We start from the raw sequence: 20,483 nt of genomic DNA, 5'->3' as shown, positions 1-20,483 counted from the left end.
GATCGTTTACCTTGGGTTATGCTCGGGTTGCGTTCGGCTCCTAAGGAGGACCTCGACGCGTCACCCGCTGAGCTGGTGCTCGGTCAGCCGCTCCGCGTCCCTGGGGAATTTTTGCCTGGGAGTTCCGCTCCTCGACCCCGTCCGGCCGTTTATCCTTTTTTGTCCGACAGCACTCGGGTTCCAGGCCCCGTTCACCACTGTTTTCCGCGGTCGTTCATGCCTGCGGAGCTCATGTCGACTCGTTTTGTTTTTGTACGGCATGATGCTCACCGCTCGCCCCTCCAACCCCCATACGATGGCCCATTTCGGGTTCTTGAGACGGGTCCTAAGGGTTTTGTGCTAGATATGGGTGGGCGTAGGGAGCGTGTCACATTTGATAGGCTTAAACCGGCGTGCAGGGTGGCAGGCAAAGTTGTGTTTCCGGCCCAGGTTCCCCGTCGGGGTCGTCCTCCTTCCAGGACCCCGGCAGTGTCTTCACGGGTTCAGCATTCTGCTTCTCAGCCGGCTTTGGACTGTGTTTCACCTACTGTTTCGGCTGAGGGACGGCGCAGCCGTTATGGCAGGCTGCTTAAGCCTCCAGTGAGACACTAATTTTCTTTCCAGGAGTCCCTTCTGGGTGTTCGGGGGGGGGGGGGGCTGTGTGGCGGACACTAGGGGCTATGCCTCTCACCCAGCAGGACTGTGAGCTGGGGGTGTGGTTTACGTTCCCGGGCTCGCCAGTGCAGGGTTGTTCCTGCTTTAGTTGGTTTTTGGAGTTGAGGAATAAACATCAAACTCGCCTTGGTCTCCTGTGTTTTTCCTCATTCCTGCCACAATATCTTACATTATAGATGTATTTGATGTATTTAGACCTATAAATGAAAAAAAAAAAGAATAAAACAGTTCCAATACTTTGCACTTGACAGTATGTTATGGTAAAAATCAGCTAGAGATGCACAAACATTTAAACAATGTTAGTTCACTGACTATTAGTGAAAATGATCAGATAACTCTGAAGTCAAGTGCAATTGGAATTGGTATAACCAGGTCCAGTTGCACTTGATTCAACTCCTTTGGATAACCATGACCTGGATGAATGAGAACATTCACAGACAACTCTAAAGGTTATTTGTAACCCTGAATATTTTTTCTTGTGTGTTTTGTTCTTTTGAAATTAAATCAAATTTGAATTAAATAACTTTACAATATTTATTTAAATATAATGGAACCAGCTCTAAACCAAAATCTGTCAGTTTCTCTAAAATCATGCTGTCGTTACACTGTCAGGAGTGGTCTGCAGGCAGCACAAAAAACTAGTTCATTATCAGTAAATACAATTAATATAAATACTCCTCTGTCATAGCAATGATGCTATTTTTCTGCTGTAACAAAAAATTCCTGCAATTCTAAAATGTTCTAATTATGTCATCTACACAAGTAATGGTGTTTTATAAACGACTTCCATGGTTGTGAGGGTTAGTTTCAAAACAATTCAAAAACATCATCAAAAACAAACCACCAAAGGAAAAAGTTAGGATAGATTTCCAATAAGGGAAAAAAAAAGAAAATACGATAAATAAGAACACAAATAATGACTTACAATGTATTGATGTGGCAGGATAATACAAGTTCCATTTTAGGGAGAATATGCTCTGAAGAGCAGTATTCTCTGGCCTCTCACCTGCTGCTGTTTTGGGGAGCCTCAGGAATATGTTTTGGGATGCATGTCAGATGCATGTTTCTTGCGCTCGTATATATATATATATATAAATTTACACACTTGTAAAGAGACATGTGCACGCTTAGTGCTCTACCCCCCCCCCCCTCACACACACACACACAGGTGCAGGCACTGAACAGACTCTAAACGGCTCTGCTCTGTCCCGAGAGAGCAGTCTGCCATGTTTTAATGATGTCATCCTTCTTTAAGAGGAGTTTAAAAAGATCCATGTCTTCATCAAGAACCTCCCTTTCCCTCCTTCCCTCCCCCACGGGAATGATGAAGAAGGGGAAACACTGACCACTGAAGTTATGTCACCTAATATCTCTTGGCCTCTTTACCTTTTTCTCTCTTTCTCTGTCTATCTTCATGTTTATTATTCTTCCGCTGTCTGTCTTTCTAAGTTTAGTCTCTTTCTGTATTCATTTTCTTGACCTCTTCCTTCTGTCTTAACCTCTTTGCCTGTCACTCTTTTTTATTGTCTCTACTTTCTGTATCTGTACATAAAAAAACAACATGTTTGTACTGTCTCACCTGTGGTTTACATCTAGCAATAGGAGGCAGACGGGACCCAGAGGTGCAGCAAGTGTTGGTAGTTTTGATCCACTGGGATCCTGAAGCCCCAGGGGAAGAGGGAACAGTGGGATTGGGCCTGTTTGGGAGCAAAGCTCTGCCCTTAGGGGAGAATCGAGTGGAGAGCTGGGGCTTGGCCTTTCTTAGTAGCAACTCCATCTCATGGGGGGCTGGTCTGAAAGGAGAGTTGTAGACCCCTGGGCACTGCAGAGAGAGAGAGAGAGAGAGAGAGAGAGAGAGAGAGAGAGAGAGAGAGAGAGAGAGAGCTAGTGAGAGTGAATGTTGGTATCATAAACAGAGAGAGAGATTATCTTCTACTCCCTGTTAGATTGTGTGTATGGTACAAAAGAGATGCTGAAAACTTCAAAAGCAAAACACATTTGCTTCTGGTTACAAGATTATAACTTGAATTTGAAACTCAATCAAGCAAAATATGCCGGATGAATATTTCAAATTGTGTTATACTATTTTAATACACTTGCCATGATGAGTAATATATACGTAATACTCTAACACATATTGAAGCTACAGGCTTCAATATGTGTTAGAGTACATGACTGTACATGGACCCAAATCTTCTTGCCAGTGTGTCCTTATACATGTTGATTGTCTGTGGGGATACAAGTCCTAGATGAAGCTCCTGGGTGTTTTATTTTCCAAACACATTATTACAGTGACCAAATCTATCTACAGTACCAGAGAAACGAATATAATCATTTTTGTTTATCATGGGGACCATCAAGTAATGAGATTACCCACTCCTGGGGCAGCTTATCTTGAAACCAACAACTGTTTAAATTTAAACATTTATGGGTAAGATTCTAAGGTAATAGCTTGTTAAAAGAAATGACTTGCACATTTTTGTCAAATACATACTTTTTATGCTTATTTTAGTGTTGTCCTTTATTTGCCCTTCATATTATCCACATCCATTTGGATGAGTTGTCACTACCTGCTGCTCTTAAAAAACTGTGTTGTCTACATTGATGCTTGCTATATTATACCATAGCTCTTCTCTACCCAAAGCCTCTCTCCTAGGTTAAATGATTGGTTGGATCAGTTCAGTGCACACCAAAGCCAAGAAAGACTTGACAGAGTCTGGACTGGTTGCAAATCCAGACTCCAGAAGTGCCAGACATTTGTTAGAACCTTTTCTAGTAATGTGACATATAGACATGGAGAAAGCTTTTGCTTGTTGATTTGGGAGTGTTGGAGGGGCATTCAAAGTAAGCAATTCTTGGTCAAAGTTAGTTGGGTTGGAGTTTGCCTTGAAAACTCGACTGGTGGTCCTCAGCTATCAGCAAGTGTTTTTATGTATTGTGTACTATACAAAGAATACCAACAGACAGAAAAATGCACACATTTATACAGAAGTGAGAAATGTACATAACACAAATATAAGAAAAATATGAGATAAATGGCACAAATATGAGAAAGAAATTCTAATATCACATTAAACATTTATAAGATTGGAATTAAGTCACAAACAGCACCTCAGCTACACACTCACAAAAGTACACATACACAAACACACACACACGACACATGGACACATTCACATATACGCGTTGCACACACACATCCACACACACACACACACACTTAGCCTCCCCTGTTGTGAAATGGGGTAGAGATTTGCTACAGACGGCCTCAGTAATAATTATTCAAATCACAGTGATCCTTTTGGCTGTGTGTTAATTACCAGACCAAAGCTTCGGTTTGAGTTGGAGGACTCTGTATCTACTCTATATGCTAATAACGCCGTCTGCTATTTAGGCCACTCTAAAAGACTGGGACAACTGAGAAAGAGAAAAATGAGGGGGGAAGTGGGAAATTGCTCTAACACTATCGACCCGGGCCTCACTCCTTTTAAAATAACACATTAACAGAATAGTTAATTGGTAAATGTTTTATTATTGGACTGTGAGTACTTTTGATGTAAATGTCAAGTATCTTAAAGTGTGTAGAGGGAAATTACTGCAGCTCTGTTGACCCTGATTTGTTAAACCATGGTTCAAGGCCTAAAATGAGTTCCAGTGTCTTTATCATCCCTAAATGCCAATGGTGAAGTTTTGTTTTGAGGAACCTTAGTGTGAGGAAGTACCATTCTATTTAGTTCACGTTGCAGTAAAGTTGAAGAACATCTGATAAAAGAATATTTAAAATTGTGTTAAAGGGCAAATGTAGAGCAAACATGTTTTTCACCCAAGCCCCTAAATACCTTTGATTTGACTGTCAAGACGATTTACAGTAGGAGGACTTCAGGTATACTCTACAAGTCGTGAGATGGGTTCAGGAGCTGAACTTGACTTTTAAACTCATTTCCTGGGAAGCTAATCATCTCCTTTTTGATTTTCCACATCTCCTTGTCGACTGTTGAGGTAATTATATGCTACACTTAAGCACAAAATGCCATGAAACAAGGGACAAAAACAGACTGAATAGATGACTGAAGTGAATGCTAACATCGTGGAAGACAAGCTAGCTAATTCAACTGAATCCCCGGCAACATCCATGGCTGCCGCTGCCCTAATGGAAAAGCTACTAACTATAACCATTAGGAAAGAGACTTCTGATTTGAGGGCTGAATTTCTTACAGAACTTTGTAAATCACAATCTGCCCTGGGGGCCACCATCAAAGTCCACGGAACTAGAATAGCAGCTCTGGAATCGGCCCTTACCGACATATTATCTAGCCTCCAAAATGTTGAGGAGCGGTACACCATCTTAACCACAGAAAACCAGCTCCTCCTCCGACAGAAGACGGAATACCTTGAAAATCACTCATGCAGGATGAACCTCAGGATTACTGGCATCCCCAAAGGTGTGGAACAGGGAAGACCCAAAGACTTACTGTCATACTTTTTTATCACTCTGTTTGGAAAGGGGAAATTATCTCACGCACCAGTGATTGAATGTGCAAACTGCCCCCTCAACCCGAAACCTGGTCCTAAACAACTCCCTTGGGCGATGATAGTACATTTCAATCACTACCAAACGAAGGAGATTATGAAACTCTCGGGGTGAGCAGAGCCACATGAAGCTCCAAGCCTCCCCTATTTGGATCTTTCCTGACTCATCTGCTAAACTCCCCTGGCGCCGTGGGAAATTTAAAAGAAATCAAGGCTCAGCTTTACCTACACTACATCACAATACGTACGTGTCAGAGGACATGTTTTTGCGAGACCGAAATACGTGTATATGGACACGTATTAGATGCTACTGGGGCCGCAATCCCGTCTTCTGGCCACTGGGGGCGCAAGAAAAAGGGCGGGCAGCGTCATGGTGGCAGCAGTCCTGCAACCAACATAGTAGATGAATGCGGGAGGTGCAGCAAGACGCAGCACACCGATGAGCGGAAGTGTCCCGCAATGAACAGTAAGTGCAACAACTGTCATAAAAAGGGACATTGGGAGCGTGTATGTCACTCTAAAGCAGTGACAGATGTCACTGAAGAGGTTAAACAGCTGTACTTTCTGGGAGAAGTTGGCAAAGACAGCAGTCAGGAACATTCGCTCCGCCATCTTTGTTCAATATTTTTGACATTTGATACATGTCAATGAACACGTATAAGTGACTTGCAGAAGCATGTCCATACACACATAAAGAGGCGGCGACCAGTCTGAGCTTTACAGCGCCGGCATCAGATTCCGCCACATGTACCTCTCCAAGATGTATTGGGGAATGCATCTGTCGTCATCTTACAGTGCTGTGATTGCAACCATTCCCCAGTCTTCTGTGAATAGTACACATTGCCATTGAAACTCTAGGTCATGCTCACAGCAATTTGCATATGGAAATGATCATTTTAGGTTGTTATGCCACTGTATTGTTTATAAGAGTGGGGGTACCTGCAGTCAGTTGAAACTTAAGAGGCCACTTAGCTGAGTAATGAAACGTTTCTCTCTCAATAAACGTTGTGTCCAGATGAACTGATTCAACTTTCTTTGATCTCATCTGATATTCTCAATTTAGACAAGAAATGTGCTGACTCCCTTGATCCAGCACTATAAAAGAGGCTTGTCTTACAAACGGAGTTCAACCTCTCGTCTACTTATCAAGCCATTCAGTTACTTCTCAATTTGTGGTAAAACTATTTTGAATTTGAACTGCATATAAAACTGGTCGTTGGTTTCGGTCGTTATGCAACTGCATTGTTTATAAGGGGTGGGGATACCTACAGTCAATTTAGACTGAAGAGATCATTTAGTTGAGTGACGAAACACATCTGTCAAAAACATTGTATCCAGATGAACTGATTCAACCTTCTTTGATAAATCTCAGGATGTACTACGTTTCACATCTGTGACCAACCACATAAAGTTCACCAGGGAGGATGTGAAAAATGACAGGTTAGCCTTCTTAGACTGTGAAATTGCAATTGGTGACGGGGGACATTTGATTGTGATATTTACCGTAAACCAACACATACTGCTCAGTACTTAAGGTTTGATTCTCATCATCCTGGAGCGCAAACTAGGAGTCATCAGGATGCTGTACCACCAAGCTGACAATGTCCCCACCAACACAGCGGCTGGGGAAGGGGAGAAATCCCACATTAAACAGGCCTTGGTTAAGTGTGGTTATCAAAGCCAAGAAGATGCCCAAACAGTGCACCAGCCAATTGAAGAGAGGAGAAGGACAACAGCTGCTTAAGTGTAAACCAGTAGTAATTATGTGGCAGGAGTGTCGAAAAAGTTGAGACGCGTATTTTCCAAACACTGCATCTCAGTTACTTTCAAACTCCAAAACATACTGTACCAGAAATTGGTCCACCCCAAGGATCAGGTCCCCTGGCACAAACAGAGCAAATTACGCTGTTAAGTGCCAAGAGGATTGCCGTGACTTGTACATTGGGGAAACTAAACAGATAGTGGCCAAGAGAATGGCACAACACAGGTGAGCTGCCACGTCAGGCCAGGACTCCACAGTCTACACCCATCTACAGGCCAGTGGCCAGTCTTTCAAGGATGAAGATGTGCACATCCTTGTTAGGGAGGAACGCTGGTTTGAACGGGGAGTCAAAGAAGTCATCTATGTAAAGAGAATAACCATCCCTGAACTGGGGGGGGGGGCTAAGAGTACATCTGTTGCAGTTGCTATCTTACAATGCTGTGATTGCAAACATTCCCAAATCTTATGTGAATAGTACAAATGACAATCGAAACTGTAGTTAATGGTCATGCCCATATTTGCATATGAAACTGGTCATTGGTTTCAGTTGTTATGTAACTGTATTGTTTATAAGGGGGGAGATATCTGCAGTCGGATTAGACTGAAGAGGTCACTTAGAGGGGTGATGAAACGTGTGTCAAAAAACGTTGTATCCAGATGGACTGATTCAACCTTCTTTGATAAAGGGATAGCTTTTTCTGATCTGAATGTCTTGCCGAATACATCTTCTGTGTCAGATCATTTTCTCATCAAATTTGAAGCATTATTGGTCTGTCCTGTTAGTGTCAGAGCAGATGTAATTGCCACTCGCCACATTGGTCAGTCCACTGTAGCTGCATTTGGTCAGCAGCTGCCTGAAGTCTTGGCTCCTTTCACTATAGAGACTGACTCGGTTGAAAATCTCACTAGTGACTTAAATGTGGCCCTCTCCAGTCTCCTCGATTCAGTTGCACCTCTCACTACAAGAGCTAGGCGACTACAGAGGCCTACACCCTGGTTTAATGACAAGACGTGCTGTTAAGCAGGCCTGAAGGAGACTGAACATAAATGGTGAAAATCAAAATTGGAAGTTTTTTACCTATCTTGGAATGAGTGTTTATTGAAATACAAGTACGCTTTATCTCTCTCGCGTAATCAATATTAATAAACATAACCCCAGATTTCTCTTTGACACTGTATCTAAATTTACTAAAAAGCAGCTGTCTATTAGCTGCTCACCATTCATGGCCCATGAGTTTCTGGACTTTTTCTGCAATAAGGTTGATGAGATCAGAAACAAAATTAGTTTTTCAACTCCAGATACTCCTGCAAATCCTGTTTTACCAAATTCATATCTCATCATCAGCAGTTACTCGGGGTCGAGTATGACTGTCCTCCTCCTTGGTCCTCGTGGGTCTTCAGGTGGGCGAAGAGGCCGATCCTGGAGTTGCATATTTTGGTGCAGTGTGGGCAGGGGTGGGTGGTGGTAGTCGTGGGATTGGTCTGGGCCTTTTTGGTGGAAACTCCCTCCTTTCTGAGTCTGCGTTTGTCTTCTGTAGCACGGCGGAGATCGTTGTTATATAGTGCAGCACCGTCCCAGACAAGTTTTCTCCAGGTCTTCCTGTTGGTTGCTGTGTCCTCCCAGGTCTTAGGGACTATGTGGCATTTTTTGATGTTCGCTTTGATGTTATCCTTATACCTTTTCTTTTGACCTCCCGGGGCACGTTGTCCTGTGAGAGGCTGGGAGTATAGGACTTGTTTTGGAAGGCGAGAGTCAGGCATATGGATGACATGGCCAGTCCATCTGAGATGGTGTTGGGCGATTGTGGCAGTGATAGCATGAATGTTAGCCTTCTCCAGGACGCTGGTGTTGGTGCGTCTATCTTCCCAGGTGATCTTGAGGATTTTTCGGAGGCACCTCTAATGATGTGCCTCTAGTGCATTCAGGTGTCTGCTGTATGTGGTCCAGGATTCTGACCCATACAGTAGGGTGGGCAACATTACCACTCTGTAGACCAGGAGGCTTCCAAGATACGTAAAGTGGTCCACATTTTCCAGTCTGGTTTTGTCAACAGAGATAGTTTGGGGAGGAGCGGGGTTATTTGTGTTGGGTGGTGGCTGGTAGAGGATCTGGGTCTTTTTTATGTTAAGGGCCAGACCAAGCTGCTTGTATGCCTTGGCAAAAGCATCCAGAATACACAGTAGATCCTCTTCTGAGTGGGCCATGAGGGCATTGTTGTCAACATACTGCAGCTCCATGATGGATATGGTGGTGGTTCTGCTTTTAGCCCTGAATCTGCTGATGTTCAGCAGTTGTCCGTCGGTTCTGTACATGATTCTGACTCCTTGAGGCAGGTGTTTACCCGTAAGATGGAGGATAGCAGAAATGAAAATGGAGAACAGGGTAGGAGCAATGACACAGCCCTGCTTGACTCCAGTGTGAACCCTGAAGGGTTCCGTTTCATCTCCACTGCCACTGAGTACTGTGGCTGACATATTGTCATGCAGTAATCTCAGTATTCGGATGTATTTGTCCGGGCAGCCAATGTTTGCCAGAACCAGCCAGAGAGCCTGATGGTTCACAGAGTCAAAGGCTCTGGTAAGGTCTATGAAAGCCATGTATAGTGGCTGATTGCAGTTGTAGTTGGCGAGCAATGAAAATCATGTCCATGGTACCTCTAATTGGGGGAAATCCACTCTGAGACTCAGAGGGGAATGTTTTCTGACAGGGGGGGGAGTATTACTATTAGCCAAAGTTGGGAGAGTGAGAGTTTTCCCAGTGGTGGACAGGAGGGAAATGCCATGGTAATTTCCGCAGTCCGCCTTGTCTCCCGTCTTAAAGATGGAGACAATGAGGGCATCCTTAAGTTGTGCAAAGATTTCCTCCTTTTCCCATATTTTGAGGAGCAGGGCATGGATGTGACTAAGGAGAACAGCCCCACCATCCTTCAGGATTTCTGCTGGGATGCAAGTCAGATCCAGTGGCCTTGTTGTTCTTCATCTTCCTTATGGTATCCTGCACCTCGTTCCAACTGGGTGGTGCTCCCATATTCTCGGTGATGGGTTGTTGAGGGAGTTGGTCAAGGGTCTCCATCTCAGGAGTCGTGTCCGTGGTCAGTAGCTCCTCATAATGCCTTTCCATCTGTTGGTCATTGACTTATTATCTTTCAGCATCATTAGCCCATCTTTGGAGCGAAAGGGGGCTAGGCAACGGTGGCTGGGGCCATATACCACTCTTGTGGCATCAAAGAAACCTCTGGTATCCCCACAGTCAGCAAGTTGCTGGATCTCCAGAGCCTTCCTTGTCTACCACTGGTTCTTCAGTTGCCTAACCTGAGATTGAACAGCTGCCTTTGCTTTGGCATGGGCTACTCTTTTAGCCTTGCAGTTGATGTCGTTTTGTCAGGCAATGAAGGTTTGCCGCTTGATGTCAATGAGCTCTTGGATTTCGTTGTCACTCTCATCGTACCAGTCTTGACGTTTTCGGGTTTGTAGCCAAGGGTGCTTTTGCAGGAGTCCATGGTAATAGAATTAAGCAGGCCCCAGTGTGTTTCAATATCTTCTGAGTATTGCTTGGGCACAGCAGTGCTGAGAGTAACCTGGAGCTGTTCTCAAAAGGTGGTGTCACCCAGCCATTCGATGTTGAGCTTTGGCTGGCACTGCCTTTTTTGCACCCTTCTTTTCCACGCAAGACTGATGGACATGATTGAGCAGATGAGGTGGTGTTCTGTCCAGCAGTCATCCACACTGGTCATCGCTCTGGTGTTGAATACATCATGGTGGTCTTTGGCGCAGACGACTACGTAATCGATGAGGTGCCAGAGCTTAGAGCGAGGATGCATCCAAGATGTTTTGAGTTTATTCTTTTGGTGGAAAAGTGTGTTGGTGATGACCAGGCTGTGTTCTGAGGACTTTGATAGCAGTAATATGCTGTTGGAGTTTGTGATGCCAACTCCTTCCTTCCCTATTGTGCCTTTCCATAGATTGTGGTTTCGTCCCACCCTGGCATTGAAATCTCCAAGCAGAATTAGCTTGTCCTCCTTGGGGACTTTGGCTAAGATGTTGTCCAGATCAGCACAGAAGGCCTCCTTAACTTCATCCTGTGCATCAAGTGTTGGAGCATAGGCACTAACAACAGTGGCCTTTTGGCCGTCTGCAAGCGTCAGGCATATGGACATTAGGCGTTCATTGATGCCCACAGGGAGTTCGGACAGGTGGTTGATTAGGCTATTCTTAATAGCAAAACCCACGCCATAGATCCTTGGCTCATCAGCAGGTTTTCCTTTCCAGAAGAAAGTGTATCCGCCTTTTTCCTCCTTCAACTGCCCTTCATCAGCCAGTCAGGTTTTGGAGAGTGCTGCAATATCGATCCGAAATCTCCTTAGCTCCCTGTCGATGATGGCAGTTCACATTTCGGGTCGATCACTGTGTTGATTGTCCATGAGGGTCCACACATTGCAGGTTCTAATATAAGTTTGCTTCTGTTTATGTTTCTGACTGCTTAGTGGTGATCCCTCTGGGTGCGGTAGCCCAGACATGTGTTTTCGAGGCAGGCTATGTTTAGGGCACCTTTTCCAGCCTCTTCCCCTATTGGGGTGAACAGAGTGGATCCTAAATAGGGCTGCTCAGTCATGGGTGCAGCTCTTTCTGCCTCAGCCCAAGAGCTTATCAAATGAATTAGACACCTACTGCCTGTGTGTCAGGTTGTGGCAAGGAGCTGCTAGACTTCACGGTCCTGCCCCCGTCACCACTTCCTGATCGCCACAGGACTTTGTCCGGGATGTTCAACAGTCTGATTCCCTTTCGGGAGGACACCTGTGCATGGAATCTTTTAATGTGGGGAGGCTGCACAGGCAGCCTCGACACAGTCCTTGGCATAGAAAGGCCAGGATCCAGTGGCATGGAGACCAAGACAACTGGAGGCCCCTCTTTGCTGCAGCTTTCTTTCACCTTTGCAGCCATTGTGATGCTCCTCATAGCCACCATCTTCTGCCCTCGCCACCGTTGAAGACTTGGTTGTTATTAGCCCATAGCTGGGGCAGTGGTTGAGAGACTCCAGGGTGTGTCCACACACCGTTGGGCCTGCACATCTTCTCTCTGGGGCCCACTGCTGCTCCGAGATCCCCTACAGTTTGGCCTGGGACTGCAACGTACCCAGTTACCGTGTGTGGCCATGAGGAGGCACTGCAGGAGTCTTGGTGACAGAGAGGCTATGTACCAGCAGGAGGAGACGTACGCACTTGGCTCCTCTTTTCATCCCCTACAAGAGGGCTAGCTGGCAACAGTAGCTGAAAGCAGAAAGTAGCAAGCAGAAGCAGCATGCACCAACTACAAGCACTACTACCCCAGTACAACTGCACTGACGTGTCACACACGCTCTGTGTGCTAACACACACACACCAAATTCATATCTATACAACGACTCACTGATAGTCCCCATTATTACAGCTTTTGAGACTATCTCTCTTGATACTTTGACTAAGCTCATGTCAGCTTCTAAACCAACTACTTGCCTACCTGACCCTTAACCAGAAAAACTATTTAAAGACCTCTGGTCTTTCCTGGGACCTACTACAATACTAGACACTGTTAATTTATCACTTACTACTGGCACTGTTCCCAGCAGTTTTAAGACAGCTGTGGTCAAATCTCTCATTAAAAAAGCACACCTCAATCCAGGGTCTCTTAACTGTCAACCAGTCTCTAATCTTCCATTCTTTTCTAAAGTACTAGAGAGAGTTGTGTGTCCACAACTTTCGGCCCATATAGAAGAAAACTATCTATATGAAACTTTTCAATCAGTGTGTAGGCCTCGTTTGCCAATGACACTAACTATCCAACCAGATAAACACTCCCAAGAAAACTCCACAGCAAGGGTATCGATTTTCATTAAGTTTACCGAGAATCTGGTGAAACTGCATGCACGATACAGACAGGGTATCAGAATTATGAAAACAGTATTAAACAATAAACATAGACACGTTACGGTAAGTATCTAGGCAGATAGCTGCCATAGTCAGCCTCTGCTTCTTCAGCTGCTCTTCGCAAACCAAACATGGCCACAGCAGGGGAGGAACTATTCCCGAAGAGATGGACCCGCATCCTGTAATCCACAACATCGCAGGTCATTGTTCTTATACCATAGGAAATGAAGGAAGTCCCTACGGTCTTCCTTTACCATAAAATAATAAAACGTGTTCAACGTCAGCAGTGATGGCTACTCGTTCCTTTCTAAACCTCATGAGCACGTCTATCAGGCTGTTGTTAAGGTCAGGGCCTGTGAGCAGGACATTGTTAAGTGAACACCCCTTCATGTGAAGTGCTGGAGTCAAAGACCACTCAAAACTTATCCGGCTTTCTGGGATGGCACACACCGAACACGGGCAGATACCAGCACTCTTGATCTTGTTGCAGGGGCGGTGTGACCTCTGCGTGTCCTCTGTTGAGCATGTTCTCCATGAACTCTAGGAAATGGGTCTTCACCTGCGGTCGCGTTTTTCCAATGTGCGCCGGAGTGACACAAGATGGTCATATGCTTGCTTTCTATTGTTAGGCAGCCGTGGTCTTGGTGACTCGAAAGGTAAAGGTCTGGCCCAGCTGTTGGAGCTGTCCTGGTGGAACTCAGCCTCCAGAATCTGAAGAAATCTCATGTCTTCCATTGGTGGTGCAAGTTTTTGATTGTCAGCTATGTCCTGTCCAGATTGAAGCTCAATCTGGACAAGACCAAGCCAATGTTCCTCCCAGGGAAAGGTTGCCCACACCAAGACCTGGCCATCACCATTGACAACACTGTGGTGACGCCAACTCAGACAGCGAGGAATCTGGGTGGGATCCTGGATGACCAACTGTCATTTGCTGCAAATGTTGCATCAGTTGCTCGCTCCTGCAGATTTCTCCTCTATAACATCAGGAGGATTTGTCCATTCCTCACCGACGAGACGGCACAGGTGCTCATCCAGGCTCTGGTCATGTCCCAGCTGGACTACGGCAACTCCCTCCTTGCTGGCGCCCCGGCGTCGGCCATCAGTCCTCTGGAGCTTGTTCAGAAAGCTGCAGCTCGTCTGGTGTTCTCCCACACAACTCCCCTTCTCATGTCCCTACACTCGCTCGCAGTAGCTGCTCGCATCCAGTTTAAGACTCTGGTGCTAGCCTACAGGGCAGTGAAAGGAACAGCTCCTTCCTATCTCTAGGCCATAGTCAAGCCCTACACCCCTGCCCGACCACTTCGCTCTGCTGCCTCAGGACGCCTGGTTGCCCCGTCGCTCAGAGGTCCTGCTGCTGATCGACCTGGTTGCGGCTCTTTTCTGTCCTGGCCCCACAGTGGTGGAATGAATTCCCCACTGATGTCAGGACAGCAGAGTCGCTGCCCATCTTTCGGCGCAGGTTGAAAACTCACCTCTTCAAGAACTACTACCCTGTTAGTTGCTCTTAGAACTTACTGTATTCACTCAAAAAAAAATCTTCCTTGCACTTTTACTTTAACACTGGTTTTGCTCTTAGATGCTCGTTTAGAGAGAAGATGCACTTATGAACTCTGATGACTTGTAGTTCTCCTGATTTCTATGTTAAATGCACTTATTGTAAGTCGCATTGGATAAAAGCGTCGGCTAAATTACTGTAATGTAATGTCAGCAGTATGAATGGAGATGGTTTGACCCAGGCTGTCTCCAAAAAGCATCGTTGAGCTGTATGTGGAGGTTAGCGCTGGATGATGTTGGTGTTTAGGTGCTTGGCTAAAACACCTCCTTCACTTTAATTTGACTTTTGCACAGCTGAAGATGGCTTGCACAACCATTCTCTAGGATGGATGTTTTGTAGCTGCTCACCTGTAGTGGTCTGTGGGCACCTCCAAGGGATACATCACCAATGACAACCCATCCCAGATCCAGCCTTTGAGCGAACGGTGCACTGTTTGAACCACTAACCTGCTCACGAACCTTGTGTACCCTCAGGACATCTCGGCCCAGTAGGAGAGTATGTCGGTGTCCGGATCGAGGAGTGGTATTTCGTCAGCAATGTGCTTCAACTGAGCATGATGGCGGACTGCGTCTGGGGTAGGTATCTCCGAGCAGTTGTTAGGGATTTGGTTGCACTCGAGGAGTGCAAGTAGAGGAAAACGTAGCTTCTTGTCTGCTGACTCCACAGTGTAAACACAAGCTCTTCTCCCCGCAGTCTCTTTAAGTCCAGCACATGTCTTCAGCGAGTATGGGTAGGAGTGCCCTGAGATTTTGAAGACATTGAAGAACTCGGACCATGCAAGAGAGCGGTTGCTCTGCTCATCTAGTATTGCATACATTTTCTTGGACTCCTCTCTGCGTCCAGTTGGATACACACTGATGAGACATTTCTTGGAGCATGCTCTCATGCTAAGTCCTTTACCACACACTTGTGTGTATCTTGAAGTGACCTCTGGGCATCTGCTTTGTCCTCCTCCTCGCCATGCTCCGAAGCGGGAGGGGATGACTTAGATTTCCAGGTAGCTGGTCCTGGGTGAAGCACCGTCACGTGATTATTGCTCTCGCATTCCGCGCATTTGATCTCGGCTAAGCACTTCCTGGCAAGATGCTCAGTGGAGGAGCAACATTGGAAGCAAATCAGGTGTTCTTTTAAGAGCCGTTTGTGTTCTTCTAAACTCTTTTCCCTAAAGCCTCTACATTTCTTCAGAGGATGAGGTTTTTTTTATATATGGGGCAGTGTTTGTTTGGATCTGTTGATTTCTTATCTTCTTTAGTCTCATGTTTGTCTACTGAAGAAACTTGTGTCTTATGAACATATACAGGCATCTTCACAGGCCTCTTCCACTTGTTCTTTCTCTCTGTTGAACTTTGCATGAAGAGGTTAAATCTAGGATCTGTGCAGGCCTTTGCCTCTGTCCGAATGAAGCCTGAAAGCACGGAGAAAGGAAGAAAACTGACATAATGTTCATGCTTATTCTTTGACCCAATGTGTATTTGAATGTTATGTGGGAGCTTCTCAATGATTGGATTAACCCCTCTGGAGGTGTCCAAGTATGACAGGTCTGGGAGATAGCCATCTTGCTTTGCAGCTTCCAACTCTGACAGTAGGTCTACTAGATCCCGGAGTCTCCATGGATATTTCACTGTAACCTTAAGGAAGCTTTCCAGCTTGAGAGCCAGTTTGATGACCTCAGGTGAGCTGTTTCGTTGAGCTGCTCCCATGCCATCCTCAGTCCAGTAGGCGGATGTTTGATGTTAACTGCTTTGATTCTTCTCACCTGTTCTGCCGACTCTTTTCCTAGACACTTGGTTAACAAGTCAAGTTCTTCTCCAGCAGACAGGTCTAAGTCAGCAGTAGCACTTTGAAATGGGGTTTTCCAAGCCCAGTAGTTCTTTGGTTGATCATTATATGCGATGAGTCCTGAAGTCACCAGGTAATTGCGGGTGAGGTATTTAGCGAGGTCGTTGGTGGTTTGAGAGTGGTCATAACTAGCTCCATAGGGTGCTCTGTGAGCAGGCTAATTCATATGAAACGGGGGCTGCTGATTAATATTCTGTTGTGGTGGTGCTCAACTGTGCCAAGGAATCTGGGATGTGTAATGAGTAGTGTAGACAGAAGCAGCAGCTTGCGTTTGGCTGATATTGTGTGAGCGGGTTAATGTTGGCATAACGTTGTCACTTTTTATACTGACTATTTTGCAGTGCCAAGCTGGAGGCCTTGCTGCGTACTTCAAAACCCAGGTCTAATAAACCAGCCTCTAATGCATTTGCCTCTGCTATGGCAGCATCCCTTTCTTTTTATCATTTAATGCATCAAATGAGGCTTGAATATGTGCCCGCGCAACCTTTAATTCAATTTCTTTTCTAGAATGTGCTGCTCTAGCTTGCGCTGAAACAGCTTTTGCTCTCGCCATGGCAACTGCTAAGTTAGCCTTTGAGCTGAATGATGAACTAGATGCCCATGAGCTTAGAGCAATTATCTTCATTTCTTTTGTTTGTGTTATCAGTTTCTTCAATTATGACTTAATGTGTCTTTAATATCAGAAAGAGAGTTAAGCTGACGTTAAGACTCTCTGAATGTCTTTGTGCTAGCCACTTAGTTCTAAGAATTGCGTAGCTCCGCAGGATGGCTGTCCTCATCTCCACTGCTGGCCATGTTGCAGTCTTTTCACTGTGTAAGCCTTGGTAGCTGATGACGCTAAATATCCAAACAGATTAACACTCCCAAGAAAACTCCATGGCAAGGGTATCGATTTTCATGAAGTTTACTGAGACTCTTGTGAAACTGCAAGCACGACACAGACAGGGTATCAGAATTATGAAAACAGTATTAAATGATAAACATAGAACAAGTTACGGTAAGTAGCTAGGCAGATAGCATAGAAATGCAGAGCTAGCCTAGCCTAGCCATATAGGGCTACAGCTACCGTAAAATATATATTTGGACACAAATTATCCTGCTGGTTATATTAACATACATTGTCAGATGAACTGTACTTACAGACGTTGCTTTAGCTAGCAGAATATAGAAGAACAGGGTTTAACTGAAGAGCTGATGACGATGGTGTTGCGCATTGAAAACCATGAGTTTACTTCCGGAAGTCTGGTTGCTGAAGTCCGCCTCACACAGGAATTAAACAAGCAAGAAACGACCTTGTACATGAACTACCACAGGGTGGTACTACTACACAAGAGAAACAACTTAAACACACCAAGTTACCTTTGTTGGGGCAGAACAATCAGCTTTCATGGCCTGTCACTCCACTGAAACTGCTCTGACTAGAGTGGTGAATGATCTTCTACTAGCTATGGACTCTGATTCCACCTCTGTGCTTCTACTTCTGGACCTCAGTGCAGCCTTTGACACCACTGATCACTGTGTACTATAAAGACAGATTAAATTTTAATTTTGGTGTCTCTGGCTTAGCTCTTGCTTGGCTTAAATCCTACTTATCTGGAAGAACACATTGTGTCTGCTATAATAATAGCCATCCATCCATTATCCAAACCCTTATCCTGATCTCAGGGTCGCGGGGATGCTGGAGCCTATCCCAGCATTGATTGGGCGGCAAGCGGGGAGACACCCTAGACAGGCTGCCAGGCCATCACACACACACACACACACACACACACACACACACACACACACACACACACCTAGGGGCAATTTAGTACGGCCGATTCACCTGACCTACTCCACACAGAGGATGACCCGTGACAACCCCCAAGGTTGGAATACCCAAACCCAGGATCTTCTTACTGTGAGGCGACCACGCTAACCACTGCGCCACCATGCCGCCACTATAATAATACTACATCAAAATGATCTGATGTTAAATATGGCATAGCTCAGGGCTCGGTTCTTGGCCCTCTACTTTTCTCTCTATATTTAACCTCTTGGCCAAATTATACACAGTCATGGAATAAATTTCCATTGTTATGCAGATGATACTCAGCTGTATGTTCCTATAAGGGCTGATGATCATACTCAAATGACTCATTTAGAGGCCTGCTTGGCTGCGGTGAAAAATTGGATGCCAGTTCCGGTTCTTACATTCGGATAAAACTGAGATGCTGGTCCTTGGCCCTGCTAAACACAGACACCAATTTGATCAAGTAACAATAACAATCGACGACTCTGTGATTTCACAGTGTGGCAACCAAGTCTCGGTGTTACTTTTTTTTTTGTCTCTTCTCCCACGTATGTGAATGGTGTGGTGTGACTCTCTCTAGTGTGCATGTGGAGTCTATCCTTCTGTAAGGTTTACATGATGATGCTGGTTGCGTGGCTTAGGTCCTGAGCTGCTCCAGTGACATCTGGACACTGCTTGGCACCCTCCTCATCATATTCTTCATATATTTTATAATTCCATTATAGTTCTGTTATCCTCTTTCAATGTTGTATTCTTTATATTGTTTACGCACAACATCCATTGCACGTCTATCTGTATTGGGAGAGAGATCCATCCTCTTGCTCTGCCTGAGGTTTCTTCCTATTTTTCTCCCTATTAAAGTTTTTTTTTTTAGGGAGTTGTTCCTTATCCGATGTGGGGGTCTAATGGCAGGATGTTGTATTGCTATAAATTCCACTGAGGCAAATTTGTAATTTATGATAATGGGCTACACAAATAAAATTGACTTGACTTGACATTATGCCATGTTAAATAAACACAATTTAAGTTATTTAGAGATGGAAAGACTGCCGCTATCCATGTCTTTCAGTTTAACGAGTGATCGTGTTAACTGGTGACTTTAGTGACGGCAGTTGTTCAAAATATGAACAGAACACGTAGTGTCCTCCTAAAAGCCATAATTTGACTTAAATCAATTTTAAATACACACTCATGTGTGTTTACCATTAACACAAGTTCAATTGTGCTCAGCAATGCCCATTCCCCATTCACCTCTTTTAACGTTTCTTATAATGTAGGAAACAAACCGCAGCTGGCAGTACAGCTGTATTTTATACCGTTATCCTCAATCGAAAAGTGACACATATTCAATCATTTAACCTGTAACTTTATCATTTCAAATTCCTCATCAGACGAAATGTAAATGCTCCTTGTTGGCGACATAATTTAATTTATATAATGTAGGGCAAAAAGGACCAGACAAATATGTACTCTATTGAACATTCAATTTAAGATAATAGGCTCGGTGCACAAATGTCGCGCTGCGGAACTTCCGGGTAATGTCTGTTTGCATAAGAACTTCAGACCGTACAACCAGATGCTTACGTCCTAATGAATCATTAGTTAGCTGCTAACTTTTCCGTCCGAAATCTTGGGCAAAAGGGGGCGTTCAAGTATCAACACCGTGAATCAGGCTCCACTGAGCACTGTTGTGTGCCACGGTGTGCGAACTCGGCTCGCTATAATTCTCTATTAAGTTTCCATTCATTCCTTAGTAACTGTAAGGAAAGAGCTAAGTGGCTAGCGAAGATTCGGAGGGACGCATTTACCGTCACCAACAGTACAGAAGTGTGTAGTCGGCATTTTAAACAGGGTGAATTCGCTGTTCCAGTTTCAGGTGTGTTAAAGAGGCTCAAGAAAGGAACTGTCCTCACACTCTTTGCGTGGAATGAGTACTCCAAACCCGCACCCAGGCTAAGTGTGTGGGAACGCCGGGAGCGTCCTGCTGTCACCCCTGTGCCAGCTCTGGACTCCTCTGATAATGACATGGATGTCAGCCCTGGCCCAAAACGAGTCAATAAGGAAACAAATAGAAGTGCTCCAGAAACAACTAGAGACCGTCCAGGTACATTCCAAATTCAGCCTGAGGCGATTTGCAGGTCCCAGTGAGGACATTTGGTTTTACACCAGGTGTGTCTCATTTGTATCATTTCATTTAATTGCCCCTGCCAAATAAAAAAATAAGTAGCAAGGTAACATTAGTTGCAAGGCAGCCAGCTAACGTTAGTTAGCTAGCTAGCTAGGTAGCGCTAGCATAGTTCTAATGATTCCGTTACTCACCCTCGTAGTTGTCGATGTAGCTTGAAGTATATATCTTAAACCCCTTTAATTTTTTGCTCGTCTGAGCTACCGAGGAAGCACTCACAATGCGATCTACATCGTTGACCCTGACTTTAGGATGGTTCTGCA

General features: G+C 44.9%; 1 protein-coding gene across 1 annotated transcript in view; it reads right to left on the bottom strand.

Annotated features, from left to right (window-relative positions):
• Positions 1-20,483, bottom strand: part of spata17 (spermatogenesis associated 17) — a 90,510-nt gene that overhangs the window by 47,033 nt on the left and 22,994 nt on the right. Inside the window, exon 7 of the mRNA XM_056279332.1 lies at positions 2,234-2,476. Coding sequence (XP_056135307.1) covers positions 2,234-2,476 — 243 coding nt within the window. The remainder of the gene's footprint in view (positions 1-2,233; positions 2,477-20,483) is intronic.

This window comes from Lampris incognitus, chromosome 4 (genome assembly GCF_029633865.1).
Source record: "Lampris incognitus isolate fLamInc1 chromosome 4, fLamInc1.hap2, whole genome shotgun sequence".
In the NCBI taxonomy this organism is placed as follows: Eukaryota; Metazoa; Chordata; class Actinopteri; order Lampriformes; family Lampridae; genus Lampris; species Lampris incognitus.
This window is presented reverse-complemented; position numbering and strand designations above follow the sequence as displayed.